The sequence below is a fragment of the Ischnura elegans genome, chromosome 5 (assembly GCF_921293095.1).
Source record: "Ischnura elegans chromosome 5, ioIscEleg1.1, whole genome shotgun sequence".
NCBI lineage: Eukaryota > Metazoa > Arthropoda > Insecta > Odonata > Coenagrionidae > Ischnura > Ischnura elegans.
The window spans coordinates 105,413,163-105,431,293 of record NC_060250.1 but is presented as its reverse complement, the minus strand read 5'-3'; the positions used below and the strand labels follow the sequence as shown (position 1 = coordinate 105,431,293).

At 39.7% G+C, this 18,131-nt stretch overlaps 1 protein-coding gene across 1 annotated transcript in view; it reads right to left on the bottom strand.

The window, feature by feature from the left end:
• LOC124159382 (dual oxidase) overlaps nt 1-18,131 on the bottom strand; it is a 255,853-nt gene that overhangs the window by 32,673 nt on the left and 205,049 nt on the right. The window contains exons 6-7 of the mRNA XM_046535156.1: nt 7,538-7,704; nt 5,378-5,614 (exon numbers count right to left, since the gene is read on the bottom strand). Of these exons, the coding sequence (XP_046391112.1) occupies nt 5,378-5,614; nt 7,538-7,704 (404 nt within the window). The remainder of the gene's footprint in view (nt 1-5,377; nt 5,615-7,537; nt 7,705-18,131) is intronic.

The following is an 18,131-nucleotide window of genomic DNA, read 5'->3' as shown; positions in this document are numbered from 1 at the left end:
CACGGTTGGAAGGGGGAATGGGGTTTTAATTCGAGGATGGAACTAGAGGACAACGATGAACTTCACGGATTATGCTAATCCCTAATTAAGGAATAGAGCCTGTAATAAGATGAAGGCATGTACATACCAGGCTTTGGTCCACAATGCGTAGGAAAAGTATGCATAGAAATCAGATATCGAACTCTCAGGATTACAAACATACAACGTTGGATTTAGATGCATGTACGAAATGACACCAACAAAAAAGAAGAAGAAAGGAAAAAAGGTACGACGATCACTCATTCTCTCAAGTTATAGCACTTGCGTCTTGTATACAGATAGTAAATTTAGCCAGGCTATGAACACCAAATTTTCTGGACACTTCGTCAAGTCATAATGATACTTACGGACATTAAAATCTTTAAAATAAACTGAAAAAATTATTGCAGCTCACGTTAATTCCTGTCAATACGTAATTCGAACCCCTCACCCTATCCTATGTCGTTTTCTGTTCCCGCATACGGTTTTATAAAAACACGTGTCGGAAATTCCTTAAGTGGCATTTTTAAGGAATTCTATCGCAGATTCTTTATTGGTATACAGCAGATCTGTCCGTAGGCTTAGGTCTTCTCTCCATGAAGAGAGCGAAACGATGAAAGGGTAGATGCAAAACCGGCATAGACCTTTGCCTAATCCAGCAAAATCTTTAAGAGAACCACGGCTTAGAACCGTCGGTCACCAACAGTCCGAGTGGACGTTAGTGCAAAATCTGAATGTCCTCGAAACATATCCCGAGCCGATATCGGTGTTCCCTTAAAATGTGTGTATCAGTGCCAAGATAAGAACCCTGTCCTATTGGGGTGGAGCGAAATACTAACCACTGGGCCATTACTACCCTAGTAAATTACAGAACAGAAAAAAAATTTCAATGAATTCTATAAATATACCAGGGAATTTTGCAAAATGTTCTGGAGAATTCCGCGGAAAGATGAGTGTAATTTTGTGGTAGTGCCCGAAATTTTATTGAGGTTCGATAAAGATTATGAAAGGTTGAAAAATTTCTTTTAGAAATATAAAATACCGTGTAAAAGATTGCCAGAAAATTTCTGCGATTTTAAAGAAAGTATTTAGAAATTCTTAAGTTATTTTTAATATATCTCTAAAATTCGCAGTTGTTTCTCAACTAAATGTTTCGATATTTTAGGAACAGGGAAAATATCGCAAGACATATTCTGTATAAATTTTATTAAAATTACAGAATATTATGGCAGATCCTTAAACCCTCCTCGTTCCCTTACTCTGCTTACCTCTCACTGTTCCACTTCTCACAGATTCTCCGTCCCAATGTTTGTAAATACTGTATCAATTCACATATTCTGCCTCGTCGGACACTCAACTTTATTTTGACATCCACGATATTGATAGAAATACTCTGGGATGCCGAGTTATAAAAAATATTGGGGGCCTATAACGGGGGTCTGGCCACGAAACATTTTATAAATAGTGAGTTTTAAAGTTTCTAAAACCATTTTAGAAGAGCCATATGATCGAAAGTAGAACCCTTAAAACTGGACTGTCGATATCTGGACACTACGGGGAAAAACGACAAGCCTGACACATTTTTCCCTCATCCCCATAACGAATTTTTGAGGGGGCTCGGGCCCCCTCAGACTCCATGGAGTCACTGGAAATATAAATTTCATTCCCATCGTCAAACCTCAGTGAAATGCAGAACAGAAATTTAAAAATCTGAAGTTGCGATTACCTGAGCAGCCTTCCCTACTTGCCATTACTCAGTTTCTAGCTTTGCTTCACATATGCAATCACTATCAATGAAGGCGATTCTCAATTTTCTCGGCGTAACAGCTATTATCATCTAATATTGATCCCACGCACTTGTGCACTGTTCTCGCCATTCTCTCGATCAATTCTTTAGCTTATATTAATTAATATTTATTAAAATATTTCTCAAATTCGTCTCTTGTCAGTACTCATCCATTGTCATCGGAAATCATGCAGAAAACCTATCGCTTTCGAAAAGAACTTAATTCAGATATAAAAGCTTGGAAAGTTTGAGTCACTGTAGCTGAGACATCGTAGAAATAAATCCATGCCAAGCATGTGCAGGGAAACCTTGACCTGAGCGTTTCCAGACAGACGCGCAAACCGGACAAACAGCACCGACCCCACAGCGGTCTGGCGACGAGAAAAAGACAGCAGAGGAAGGAAAAACCTAAGTAGAAAAACATCATGTGTGTGTGTACAAGAATCCAAATATTTTAAACCAAGGAATATGTTTACTCATAAAAAGCCAACCAGAGCTTGTTAAACATATATTTCTATTACTTCTCGATTACATAAGCAAGCGAATGTTTTTTGAGGAAAAATACCGGTGAAAACAAAGAAGTGAAAATTAACAAGTGGTTAAAAAACACATTTCTGTGCAGAATGTACATAATGAATAATTGATGAGTCTAATGGAGCTTCAATTCATAAATTGGAGAGAATAAAATGAGAGAGAGTGTGGAGATAGTTCATGCAAGATTTCAAGGAATTATTAGAAATAAATTAAATAATTTTACCATTATAATGGATTCAAAATGAGAATCGGAATTGAAAATTATTTGATACAACATCTTCCAAGGTTATAATTCAAGAAACGTCTCTTGACGTAGTACAAATCAATACCAGCAAGCTCAACGTAAAATAAATGCCGGCAAGCTCAATTATCGTTCTCAGAAAGCGTACGCATAAGGTTCTTATGCCCGCCTTCAAAATATTCAGTCAAATTATCTTGAAATGTAATACCCTAAATTATTTGAAATACACCCTAGTAAACTAAATAAATTAGTCACGTTAAAGTAGTAGTAATGCTCAGCAGTTATTACTCTTAAAATAACTAAAAGCTATAAAAATGGAGGTATGAAGAATAGGGTTTCAAGTCTACTGAAATTCTAAATGGAGGTAATGTTCGCATCAGTTAAAAACAAAACGAATTCAAGCAATTTCCCTGTTTGGGCATTTTCGCCAACGTGTCTACAATTTCCTGACAATTAGGTTCGCTATCTTGTAATCTTTGATCTTAACAAGATATCTATGGATGACGTTGTAGCACATACACTGATCTTCGATCTTAACAAGATATCTATGGATGACGTTGTAGCACATACACTGCGAATAGTTTCAAATCGATTTTGTTTCGGTAAGATGTGGTGAAACCATTCCATCATCAACAAGGTACTCTATTCACATTCCACTTAATAACTTCATTAAAGACATGACGCGTTTCAAGGCTATTGCGTCACTGTTAAACTTGCAACAACATCTAAATGCGTCGTGTCTTTAATTAAGTTTTTAACTTGAACCTGCTGAGTTTTTTTTTTATTCCTCATTACATTCCAATCATATTCCCACTCATGGAATTAATTCACACTGCCAGAGCCGCAAAAACTAAGTTGTATCACGGGAAACATAAAAGCTGCATTGCTGATGAGAGGAAGGCAATGTGTAGATATGCATATCGCCCGCGTCTAGCCGCAAAGCAGCATCCCAAAAAATTATTCGATTCAGGCATATCTCGAATTACTAGTCTTCAAAATTGCATGCGTAAAGAATGATCGTAGGCTTTCCCGGCGTATAGAATTGTGGAAGGTTACACGGGATTTCCACCAGGTCAGGTTCTTCAACTCCATCTCGGCCGACGTTTCGATGGGCGAGTTGTCCATCGTCTTCAGGGCATGTCGAGTTTTCGATTCGTTTTGACGATTTTCTAGACTCGACATGCCCTGAAGACGATGGACAACTCGCCCATCGAAACGTCGGCCGAGATGGAGTTGGAGAACCTGACCCGGTGGAAATCCCGTGTAACCTTCCACAATTGCATGTGTAAACTTTGAGCCATATAATCTTTTCTGAAATTTCCTCCATAAAATCGCATGTGAGAATACCAGTCCACAAAACTGAATGTCTAATAAATCAGTCCAGTATCCCCACCAATTATGTAATTTTCGTTTTGGGATCTCAGTTTTTATTACTTTTTTAATTAAAAATATTTGGATTTCGAGGAGTTGACTTAAGATTCAAAATTATCCCGCTTGATTGGCCTCGTAAGCTTTGAGAAATGAAGCGTTCAATGGAAAAATCGCGAATAATCAGGAAATATTTTGTTTGCAACTGTAATTTACTTAATAGATGAGAAATATGAATCATAATTATTCATCTTACACCACACTTGGATTACGGTCAATTTTCACAAAACAAGGGATGGCAGAGACTGAGCTATACATTCCTAGGCTAATAATGTCCTCCCATTATTTATTTCTATATTATTGGCCGAGATATGTCTTTGTAGAATGATGCTCCGACGTACGATTCTAAGGACCAAATTTCAGGTACAGGTAATTTCAGGTCATTTCAGAAATACGGCTCAAATTTTACATATACGATTTTCTCGACTAGAAATTCGAGATACGCCTTAATGGAATGATTTTTTGAGATGCTACTTTGCGGCTAGGAGTAGTCGATATATCTGAATTGCTTATAGATTCATGCATGCAAGAAACGAAATCGGTCGCGTTATGAACCGGCTTCGATCCCCGGCTCCATCGATCAGAGGCAGTTGCATAGAGTACCCACGTCGGGCTCCGCGGCTACACTACTGAGGGCCGGGAATCAAGTCGGAGACTTTAACGCCCGCATTCCTCTGGAGGGGAGATGAAGTGAAGGAGAAAAGGAAGGAAGCGCCGCGGCACTTTTGAATCATTAATTATTTTATGAAATATTTAAAAAAAATAATAAATTTTTCCGTATAATTCTTAGGAAACGTTTATCCTTTTAGAAAATATGCTTTGAAATTTATGGAAAACCAGCTTAACGACTCACAAGCAAAAGTAAATAGGTACCAGACTTCAATTCATTTTCTGATTATCGTGTTCCTATCCTCCACTTATTTTTTTCTGTGGTTCTTTTTGGATTGATAGGTATTGAAATGATATTCCGAAGTTTGTAATCAACGAAGAACAGTGGAATAAAAAGTTATTATTCTTTCATATTGTTCACGAACGAATCCTCTTCCCGTAAAAACATAGAGGACACAGCTATCGCCACTCGTATAAAATAATTTTATTCCTTTTATTTTTATCATTATATTTCTTGAAATATGAGTCCTTCATGTACATTATGGATGTTTGAGCATTGTTAAATTTTCAAAATATGTATAGTGTTGCCCTAGATAGAGCTAAAATTATGAAAATATGATGACAAGCTACACTCGTCATTGCGCCATTAGGTATCAAAAGTTCATGACGAGATGGACTCGTCATTTCAGCGCAAGGGGTTAAGAATAATCCACATATTTTTCCGAATGTATATTCGATGAGAGGTCGCAGGTCCCACTCACGTTCGAGTCCCACCAAGTGGAGCAGAGTCGGAGGGCCAGGTGTCCCATGGGCGTCCGTCGATATCTGCACTGGCCGTCGCGTCGGAAGAGGCCCGGCGGGATCATGGTGTGTCCGAAGCGGAAGGCGGCGCTCTGGAAGGCGTGGCTCACTCCTGGGTGCACATCCGGGTGGTAGCCGCTGTACGGAGGCAGCTCCTCGCCCAGAAACGCCGGGATGTACTCGTACGCGATGATTTTCTGCAATGCAGAGCGCGATGTCACACTCACCATAAAAACATCATGACTCACCTCGCTATTAGATAGACCGTTGAACAGATAGATTCAGAAGGTCATTTTTTCCACAATCGATAAGAGACTGCAACGACAGCGTTAGGACTTACTAATAGGTTAGTCGACTGATAGCGTAGCCTAATAGCTCATATATTCCTATATGCATGTTTCTAAATTATCATATCATTTATAACAGTACGTTTTGCATGTTCTAGCTTCAGAGTCAAATTTCCTTCATGATTAGTTGGCAAGTTTTGTCTTTGCATGAATGTGGAAGTATAATTTATTAGTATGCGTGACATTTTTATAACCATGTGGTGTGCATGTGGGAATCCTCTTACATACTGCATGCTGTTGCTTGATAACCCCCCCCCCCCCCCTTAGAGGTGGCTCACAAGGTTTTATGTTTATAGATGTAGATGTCCCCTTGTTATTTTGGTGATAGAAGCATTGTAGATCTGAACTAGGACTTAAATTTAAGGGCAGCTCATTATCAGTTCAATCATCACCATTTACATGTCCAACATTCTCTTACATGACATATTGCTAAAAAATCTTATCATAAACATCAATTTAAAAAAATATTGGCCAACAGTAGAGAAAGTAACAATTTAATGCTCTCAACCAAAATATTTTTACTCAGTTTTCAGGAATAAATTTACATCAAGAATATGCTGTCATTTTCTTAGCCGCCAATATATTACCATAATTGCCTTTAACATTATAGATTTGAAAAAATATTTTCTTCCGTTCTTATGAAAATGAAATAAAATTTCACTAACACTACTAAACATCATGTGTCCCAAATTCAATGATGGTTTTAGCATTGGGTTCATTAAAACCATTATGAATCAATGGGAATTCATTGTAGTCCTCTAAAATGCCGAGTGACAGTGATAACCAATGACCAAAAATAAATTGAAAAGAAATTTATAATTACAAAATTCTTAAATATTTGCATACAGATATGTTTGTAAGCATTCAATTTTTTTACCTTTCAAAAACGAAGAAGAAATATGCAAGTAAAAATATTCGAGACGGATAAGGCATTACGTGAAAGTAAGCACTGTGCATCGCGTTGGCTAGGATATTGCTTGAAACTTTGTAATGTAAGAAAAAAAAGCTTCGTCTGAAAATCCCAAAAATTTTATTTGAAACACAAAGAAGGAAGAATAGATGAAATAAATACTTGGCTGTTTCCACATAATATGCGGAAATAGCCAGGTTTTTATTTCATCCATTACTACGATAAAGGATTTCCACAAAGTTACGCCCGCTACTATTCATTAATTATAGAGAAGCAAATTCAATAAGATCAAATGTTGAAATTTAAAATCAGAGTTTGAGAGCACTACCACCAAAGGGGAACTTCGGGATGGGTTTTACCGAACAAGATGATGATGTGACAATTCCACACTGTTGCACATGTGGCGAGGGTCGTGCTTACTAAGCCACTGTCGGGGTGAAAACCCTTATTTTGTCGCTGGTCTGCGACGACGAATTTCCAAGCACTGCAGGAACAAGTGACTTTGCACGCAGTCACGCGCACGGGTGCAAAGTGAAATACACCAAAGGATGAAGTTCGCCATGTAAAAATATTTGACTTAGCCGCGATTCGAACCCGGATCTTCCGATTGCCGGTCAGGTGTGTTAGCCATCAGCATTACATTTTCGGCAAAGTGTTTTTCTGGTAGATTGGAGATCTTTGCCCGTCGTCGTACGGCCAGTTATTTGCGTCAAGAAAACGGTGGATTCACAGACGCGGCATTCGGACTCCTATTTCGGAATTCGACATTACGGCCTAACTACTACTTTGGCAGCTCCAATAAAAACCAATTATTTCCCGTGGTTTCTCCATTAATGACTGCCGTTTCGTAACTCCGCCGTTACCTGAATGGTGGCGATGACAATCCGACGCGAGCGCTGGAAAATTTCTTCGTCATTCCATGTGGGATGTTGCGCTTGCACCCTCGCGGCGACCACATTATGCCACCTGAAGAAGAGGATGCCGAAGGACAGCAGGGCCGGGTTCTGGTTCGTCCGCGGGTCGCCAAGCACTGGAAGAGAAATATAAACATCAGAAAAATATTTATTTCGTTATGTGACACTTAACGCAATCAATTTACACGTTCAATAAACGGTACAGCAAATAATAACAAAAACTCAAATTGAGAAAATACGGGAGCCTCGCAGTTTGTGTGCGGAGGAGTTACAGACCTCGTGAATGAAGAATGTATTCATTTAAAAAAGTTGAAGGTTAAATTAGCGAGCTGGCGTAAAATACTAAAACTCAGGAGAGAGTTCTAATACGAACGATAAGATAGGTGGACATGAAAACACACGCAGAGGGATATAAAGCGTCTTTCACTAATATTTTCCTATAATTACTTTGGAGATACAAATTTTAACTTGGCGTCGAAGAGTGCGTTTCGCCAACTCCAAGCATCGCGTTTACTGTAAACAGAGGGCCCAAGTAAATTTTAGGAGCTAGAGAAAAATTTCAATCGACCTTTAACAACTAGAGTTATGTTTCCCTTCCACCAATTAATAATTTAATATGCAATGAAATATGTGCCTATTTAAATAAGGCTGGAAGTGGGAATAAAATAAGAAAACAATGTTTGTGGACGCCGTTGACACGTTTAACCACTCATTCTCTACATAGACGCTTGGATAAGTGGGCACAATCAATAAAGAAGAAGAGCACGCAACACATATGACATTCACAAATTGACCTCTCTAAATCTGTGGCACGAAACATACTTCAAATGCGATACAGAGAACCCAAAAGGGATCGCGGAGTGAAAACAATGCTGAGGGATGTTTGAGAAAACAAATTGCGTGAAAAGAAGACCGAACTGCAGTAATGCCACTTGCGTACATCAAACACGAGGGAAGTCAAAGATAAAAACAAGTATTATGACTATAAAAAATACTATTCTCGTACGCAGATTTTCTCCACTTATGGTAAGCTCAAAATTAGACAGAGATTACTCACTGTGCCGTGAGTATTTGATGTCACTGATTAAGGCTTGGAAATTGTTTTTGAGATTTTTTCCGCTGATAAAAAACGTTCTTTACTCATCATTCATCTCTTCAAGGTAAAGACCAGTATGTTCAATATTCCGTACTAACCTATTTTTTTCCATTTTAAACCAACGAAAAAAATCACTACTTCCAATCCCGTTCCCCATCAATACCAAACCTGACCGATCGTTCCTTACCAACTTCTCTCTGGACTTATTCATGAGGTACTTAGTCTCGATTGGAAATGAAATGATTCAGTTAACCAGTTGCAAGTGAATAAAAACTAGTCTACTGCATGTTAAAAGTATTTTTTCTCAAAATTAACGAATGAATGGACAGTGTTTTTCCAACACCTTCTCGATCTTTCTATTCTCTCGAAAGAGAAAGGATATCTTCCCGGATGTTTCATCGCGAAACAAGGTGAGAGCCATCCATTGGAAATCATGCAAAAAAAATGGGTTATGATGGCGATCCATCTAAAAAAAATCTGCGAGGATATTTTTTTGTATAATAAACCTTCCTTCACCCCTTCACGCAGAGTGAGTCCGACCCAACCATTAAGCCTCATATTCTAAGACTCTTTTGACGTCACCCTCAATAAACTATCGAACGTGCGCGAGTACCGCGAGGGTTGTTGAGAAAGGATCAAGATAATGCAAATTTGAGGGACGCTTGCGACAGAATAACTCGACGTAAAAATCCTGCTCCTTTCATAAGATATTCCTAGGCGCTCGGAAGCATCACCTTGCCCCCCGGGGCCGCTCGGAACACTGTCTCCCACTCAAGTTTTATGACACCATCTGGTTAGAGCTCCTCCTCCTCCACAAAAGCTTCTACCTCGCGCGCAACCTGATACTCGCGCGATATTTTATTCATCTCACTTTCACCTCGAGATTTATACTCACAGTTTTTAAAATTTTCCAATCAGAGTCATTTTTTTCCTCTCACCGCGTCAAGTTTTTTTTACGGCTTACCGGGAATATCGTGCAATTCTCCTACACAGTTTCAACACACGTCACGGGTGCATCGAAATTGCCTTTCTTGGCCTTTTTCCGAGGCATAAATGGGGACGCGATTCGATAGGGTGGCGCTCTCCGCGAATGAGATGCCTAGAACCGACCATTCCCACTTCCCCTGATTCCCGCTTATTCTTGAATATTCTCAACCCTTCTCTATTCTAGACGCGCACACACATGTAACCATGTATAATAAATACTGCGCTGCATTCGAATATAGTGTTTCGTCAGCAGTTGTACTTACCTAATAACCATCGACTTTATGAAATGGAAACACACATTGTTCCGTAATAACCAAGATATTCCATAAAATATCCATATGGTTAAATTACAAATTATTGGTCAATGGTAACAGATCGAGGTGCAAGAATTCAGCAAAATCGATATCAAAAACAAATGTGAAGTAATTTTTCAAATAGTAGCATGTTCCAATAGAATGAAATTTTGCGGAGGTAATTAAAGATGATAAAATTATTTCAGCTGGCACATCAGAAATCATCGTCTTAATGGCCAAACAAAATCACAGCACGACGGGTCTTCAAGTGCAATAAAATTGTAATTAAATGGCGACGCTTAAAAAGCATGCAGAAATGGAAAGATGATACAAATGTAGTAATACGTAGATACTGTCTAAACGAAATGGCTTCTTACATCATTTACATAATTACATGGTACATGTTGAACCCTCGCAACATCGCGACGAAACCCGTCGTGTCGTCATACTTTGTGGCATGTATGTATACTAAAACAAATTTTGCTATCTGATCATCCCTGACGCAATATTTGCGAGCATAACATTTGTGCAATCACTAAATACATTACGTAAAATATTAGGCAGATTGCCAACTACTACCAATTGGTACTATATTAATAAATTCATTACATACGAGTAACGGGGACAAAATGTAAAGAAAGCGAACTATCACATAAGACCACCTGTTTTCGATTGATATGACGTTATTGGATTTAAGATACACCTGTTGAACCACGGACTGGATTTCTAATTACGATTCTCAAGGACTCCTGAAAATAAATATCGCTACGCAAGTTTCCATGCGAGCAAGTATAGCGCTGGTACCCGAATACGATTGTTCACAGTTTCTAGCTAATTTTAATGACATATTTTAAAAAAGACAATATATCTCAAATCAAAATATAGAAGGATGTTACATAGACTTATAATATCCAGTCTTTCAAAATCCAGTCACCACTAAGGATTATCCCACATATTAGCCAAGTGATTATAGCACAAAATACAGACAAGTTCCAGCTATGCTGATGTGATCTTAGGCCTACGCAATCCACATCCTGTACTTATGACATTCGCTGAGGAATTTGACGATGTAGGTGCCGCGCAGTTTTACTTTCATTATCCATGGAGTAAATATTTATCACGAATGATCGCACAGGCTCGCACCATCGCCGGTTGCCAGAATACCATTTTAACTGAGGCAGTCAGCGAAAATACCGGTAAAACTACGCATCAAAAGTTTTCGCTGAAGACTCGCCATTATTTCGCTAATAGTTTCCAATCGTTACGAAAATTTTACGATTATATTATTCCACGATTTGCACAGCCTAGCCACTATTTAAGAATAGCCATCTAATTTTGCGTTTTACTTAAGTAATGGAAATGAGGTGGTTTTTTTTTAGTTTTTTTTCGCAAGCTATCAACTACGGTAACTTTTAAATGCGTATTAAACCCTGCTATATATTTTTAAATTGTATTCGGACCCTCAAAATTCATAAGTTTGCCGTTTAAGAAAGATCACATTATTTTAAAAATTTTCTAAGCTAGCATAAACAAATGTAAAAATGTCAAAGGGGCTGAAAAAATGAGCAGGAAGGGCTCTCTTCTGAAAGAATTATTGTACCATGATGCGGCATCGAAAACTAATTTAGTCATCATGAAGAATGTCCCCTAAAAATCAATTCCAAAAGGTAATGTTGGGATTTTTCAATCTCGAGGTTATGTGATATAACGTCTATGAGACATTTACATCAAACTGATGGCATCATTTATTCCCAGAACTGCCACACCGCATTCCTTGCCCAGCCCTTCGACCTCGGAATTGAAAAATATACCCAAGGGGCAAGTCTCTCGGTCAAGAGAATCCAGGCAAATTTCTCTTTAAAAAAAATAAAAATCAAGCGGACAACCTAAGCAGTGAAGGTCGTGGGTATCCTTGGCAGTGATTGAGCGTTTCGGCCGGAACAAGAGGGGCGGGAGGTTGAAGTTCCTTCCACATGTCCGGCGATGACGAGGGCGATCAAGAATCGAAGCAACCGTATCAAGGACGCCGTCACCATTGTAGGAACCCCGACCCTCCGCGCCGCGACGCCTTCTGGCCGCTGTTTCTTTGGACGGGCTCTCGGACAATTCGGAGGGGAAATTCCTCGGGGATATAGTGGGAGAAGGAATAACCTCCCCAAAACAGGCTTGCTCTTTCCGACGTCACGGTTCCTTGAGCTCTACGTGTTCGCGGGCACGGAGGGCAGTGCAGCTCCCGTTGTTAAGAGCAGACGAGTGGACTCGTAATATTCAGACCGAAAAGGCTGTTTTGCACGGAGCACGTCATTGCGCAATCGGACGTGTATACGGAGGCGCAGTCGAAATTGCGTCGTGCAAACTGGTGTATTGCTAGGATGCAGGTGAGATGGCAAAATAGCCCTTGCTCTAATTCCGGTCTCGCATGGTCGCAATTTCAACAAATGATTTCAGTGCTAACCTGCGCAATTACGTGCCCAGCGTAAAACGGCCCAAATACTTAGCCAAGCCTGACTTGCTTGCGGCGTTTACCGCATGGAGGTCAGAATGAATAAAGATAATATTCATATGCAGGGGAAACTTACTACCGAGAGACAGCGAGCCTTATGAAGGCGCATCACTCCATATCGATCGGACGTATATCCTGAAGTTGTATGATGATACCTTTATTGAAGTAAAGCTTTTGTTTATGAGAAACAACGATGATGAGGCATAATCTATAATCCCTGGAAGTTGCAGTGATAGTGTAGAAAGTTTTAAACATGCAATACTCAGGAGATAGAGTCAAAATACGATGGGTGAAGCGACATAGTTTCGTCCTCTTAACACAATAAGTAATCAAACCCGTTATTGATATAATCCCAGGATTAATGGTTCCCTGCGAATCATTTTCTAACACTTCTTGAGTGTTCAGTTCAAGTCTCATTAGTCCATACCTGGCAGGCAAGTATAAGATTGTGCCAACAATAAGTGTAGGTACCGCTCAGAAATGAACTATCCTCCGGAATGTGCTCTCTCTCCAAATAAACCAGTGTCCCCATTTTTTTGTGGCTATTACCTAATCTCTCGCGTATAGTATCTGTAATATAAGAATTTACGAGTGGAAGTGACGCGATTTTTATCTTTCCCTCGCTATTAGATACGAGTAAATGAGTGAAATTAACATACCCAATGCAACGCAGAGACATTTTCGTCGGAATCAGTTAACTATTTTCGTCTACCTGGTGAACTTAAAGGCATATCGGACACTAAAATCCTGAATGCCGGATCAGATGTTATATTTGTTCCAAAAGATCAGCTTTTACCGTAATTAACGTTATTTTGTGGCTTGAATCTTTAATTTAAGTAAAACAAATAATTGCCGATGGACAAACTTCATTATCGAAAATGAAACATGTGTTTAGATGATGAGAAAGTTAACAATCCCAAATGTCCATGAAGATTCATCGGAATGCGGCGTTTACCAGCTGAAAAACTAGCATTGGAGGTCGCAAATATACGAGGGTTGCAACTATACTGAGACAGGTCAAAGGTCGAGTCGCAAAAAGTAAGGAAGAGCAGGACATCAAATCACCTTCCCTCCATGACCTTCGAAAAAATCACCTTTCTCCTTTTTCTTTCCTCCTTTTTCTACTGAAAGTTTTATATTGTCTCTTCAATCTTCTCCCTTATCTTAGCAAACCCTAACTTAAACATACGCTACAAATGAAGTCAATGTAATCAAATTAATTAGGAACTATGAATAATATTTTGAATTCTCAAGCTTTCCGTTCCATGTCCCGGTAATAATTAATCAAGTTACCTTTGTGACAGGTAAGAGAGGTAGGGCAGGTGTCTGCCACCTCTTCCAGTATGCGCGGCGGGAGGTAGGTTCAAATTTTGAACTGATGCAGGTGTGTCACATATTCCTCAGTCTTCACAAGACATTTTTGATAAAAAAATACAACTCAAAGTTCCAAATTTTAACTATATGCAAACACCGCAGGATCTCTCATTGTCGAAAGTGTAGGAATGATTAATCTATATACATTAAGTTTGTAGCGTGTCAGTCTGTTTGCATTTTGCGCAATCACACCTTAGAGTCTATCTCAGTCGTACCAAGTGCTACATGGATGGATTTTGGTACCTTCGGCGCAGAATCTCAGCGCGCACATTTTAGACTTAATCCCAGCTCGGCATTGCGTAAAGCAGCGGGAAAAAATACTCGCAAGAACGGACCAAAAACGGCCTCCCCACAAAAAGGGAGACAAACAAGTGCAAGCTACGATTAATTTTTATCTCCTCAGTGCAGTAGTTCTCCTTTGCAAAACTCCAGCAACTAGAAACAGGTGCAAAACTATGATAGGCAACAGCGCCTCAACAATAGGCGACAAGGCAACGACCGTTAGCACAGCAGAGTTCACCAGGCTGTGGAACAGGTAGATTGGCACTGCTAATGATATGAATTAATTGTGCGGGACGAAGAAAGTTGTCTGAAGGGACGAATGTGGCACTGAAACACTGCTTGTAATACTGCAGTAAAACTCAAAGGCAGATCCGCACGAAATGTAGACCTTAAGCATGCACATTTTAGTGAAAACCGCTGTGGGGAAGCAACGGGTATTCTTTCCCCAATGACAGTATTAGGATAACGGCGTAAGCATTAAGCTGAATAGCAAGTGGAGCTCTCCACTACTTCCGGGCGTTTGCATCAGTAACGTTGTCACGTTTCGCGCACGCTCAATTTCCTCTCGTTTATGGCGCGTAAAATCTCTCGATGAGGCGAATTTTGAGTGAAAGCAACCTCCACCTTTTCGAGGCACAACAACTTTCGCTCTCGAGACATCCCAGAGGTCACGCCGACAAACAAACGGCACGGTCACCGAGGAGGACACATCCGCTGGCACCAGTGGGGCGCCGGAAAATTCCAAGATGATAATTTAATCGATTGTCACGCCACGGAAAAATGCCTTTCGAGCAGGAGCGCTGCGTAATTCTAACTTAAAACTTTAATTTATCATCTTGAAATTTTCAGGGTCTATGGGATGGAACCTATTCCACATTTACCAGGGTCCAAACATGAGAATTTTACCTAAAAGAGAAAAATTCCGAGGTGAAATTTTCATACTTGAGATACGAGTGATTATTAAAAAGGGTATAAGTACCATTTATCTACCGTGAAAATTTCAACATGACAGCGGAAGTTTAAAACATAAATACACCAGGAGATGAAACCACGGGAGCAGGAATATTGCATCGCAACTTATGAGGGATCCGAGTTCGAATCTTGTGAGTCCATTTTTTTATCTTACAGTATTCGGCGTTGTATTCTGCATAACTATGGCTGAGACATTTAAGAATATCAGTCTTGGAGAGAATAAATGCACGCCAAATTTCCGTATATCGGACAACTAACCTCTTCTAAGACTTTCATTCCTACCGCAATCGCTTCATACTTTCCGATGCTTTCTAAGATAAAATAAATACTTCTCCTTCAGGAAATGTGGCGGCTTTGCTCAAACTAATCATTGGAGCAATTATGTGAGAGGAAAATTCTTTTTCAGAAAGATCGTTTTGAATGCAATTCCACCGTTGCACACATACGTCAATCATACACACTCAATATAACGAGTCAGCACCGAAATTCCCGAATTTTAAGCTAATACACGCACGAAAAGGGATTTCATAGATTGAAACACACCTACGTGCAATCAATAAATATTGCTTACTGAAATTAATACCTCTTCCGTCTAAGAGTAAATTTGCTGCCAATTAAATAGCATTCTCATGACTGTTTTTTAGGCGAGGATTTCTATCAAGAGAAAAAAAACAGAAGGAACAATAGTGACAGGTGAATGTAGCAAAAAATCATATTTTGCCACAAAAATCGTTCTTCATCAACAAGAAGAAAACACGGGCAGCTGAATATAGCCTCTAATATCACTGAAGCAAAATTATCGGATAAGGCACTTCATTCGGCTCCACGTGCATTTTTATTATGCAGTGAGTGGGACGATTCGATTAAAGGCAGGTCACGAGTTGAGATCGCTTATTGAGTGTGTCATCAATCACTTAAACACTTTACAATGTCTACTGCAGCAACTATAAAACCAAGGCGGGAATATCCACAAATGCATGCTAGATGCAGTCATGCATGCGATAGTATATTAAGAGGAACAAGAAATAGCAGATACCCGTGGTATAAATCACTTTTTACCCAGCATTTCACTTCGAAACTGTTAATAGCCGTCGTAAACGACTTGGCAGATAATCCTACACTATTTCCTTTTCGACGTTCTAACCACTATCGTTACCCAAAATATTATAATGTCAGTAACACTGTTAGCCCGCATACGAAACCTGGCCAATACCCTATGGGCAATCTACAAAGAAAATGCCAGTCCTGGCTTTAGCGAGAAAAGCATGATGTACCGAATTTTGACTTGAAAAGTCCCAAAAGGTGGTCTTTCTAAGTCCAGATATTCTATCACAATGCCAGATATGATTTTCAGGTACCTAATGGGTTGTTTTTTTTAAATACAGTAAAGAAATACATAGATATTGCAATAATAAATATGAAACATAAAAACATTTTAATTCATTACAAACTTAAAAATATAAACTCTGGCCAAAAAAAACTTGATTCCTTTCAAAAGCTACAATTTAGGGAGGCACATCATCTAATTTAATTCAATCTGTTTTAAACATACATATAAATTGCTCTCTTTGAAAAAAATTTGGGAGCCCTCAGTGGCAGATCCAGGATAGGGACAAGGGGGGGGGGTTAAAATTCCAGCAGTCGTGGGGTCGGAAAAAAATCACCATTCTAACTAGTGTAAATTCGATACCCAAGGGGGGGTAGCCCCTTTATCTCCCCCCTCATAGATCCGTCACTGGGACCCCTCAGTAAATGGGTGTCCTACTCTGGCTTGTGTAGATTATACGTATATCCCACAGTGAACATGAATTGGAAAGGAAGGAAGAGACGTTTGAGAGAGTGAAGGACAGGGATAAGACAAAATTATCGATGGATGAGTGCGAAAAGAAGACGACACTGGACGAAACAATGAGGAAGGAAACTGGAGACGCGGAAAGTGCGAGATTGGAGAGGGAGGATGAGGCGAGGGGCGTGTGTTAATGGGAGAGGAGAGAGATAGGGAGAGACGCGTGTTTAAAGAGTTGAAGGTCGAAGGCTGGAGCTCCCGCGCCAGAGGTAAAGGTTAAGGTGGCTCAGCGGAGACAAGGCAGAAATTATAAATTACGCCTATATATTCAAGGAATTCCAAGATCGCCGCGGAGATGGGAGACCACTCGCTGTTCGCACAACATCCGAAACCATCCCCTCATTGCGACGCGGCGGGGTGATCATTGTTACGTAGGCATCTAGGCGCGCACTACACGCTGCCTGCGCTAACCGCCTTCGCTCATACACGCGCGAACAATGAGCAGAAAACTCCCACGACAATTATGCCTGTGCAGTGAAGCCGTTCGCAAGAGCTATGGGCTGCTTTGCACGCTGGCGAGGAATTGCGCGACGGGATCATCATACGGTGGATGCAGACTGTCGTATCGACTCGAGAAGAAAGAATATTTGAACAAACCTGCCACTTTAATAGGACAAAACGAAGCTCATTTTGCTAACGGAAAACAAAAGGTAATTATCCTAGTTTTCAGCATAGTAAACGAGCTCGAGGAAACCGTTAACATTACCGACACAGAAATAGATGTAGTAACAGCCATGATGAAAACACAAATGGTAATTTCCACACTATTAAATTTAACACGCAAAGACCGACCATGGTTTCAACACTGTCATTTCCTTAAAAATGACACAAAGAGTTGAAACCATGGTCGGTCGTTGAGTGTTAAATTTAATAGTGTGGAAATTTTAATTTGTGTTTTTATAATGGATATAGAAAACTTCCACAAAATCAAGCCTGAAACGATATTATACGTTAGTAACAGTCATTTTTGAATTTTATTCAGGCCACCCAGATTTTGACAAGCTGAGTAATTTTCAGGCAAAAAATCGTTTGCCAAACTTGAATGTCTCATTGATTATTATGTTACATTATTATAACAAGGTGAAATTAAGTTTTGTACTTCACCTGGAGACCATCAAGAGTTGCCAAGCTGGTTTATAGAATGTTTACCCTGGAATCTACCAGCTTAGGTTATCCATTGTGGATAACGT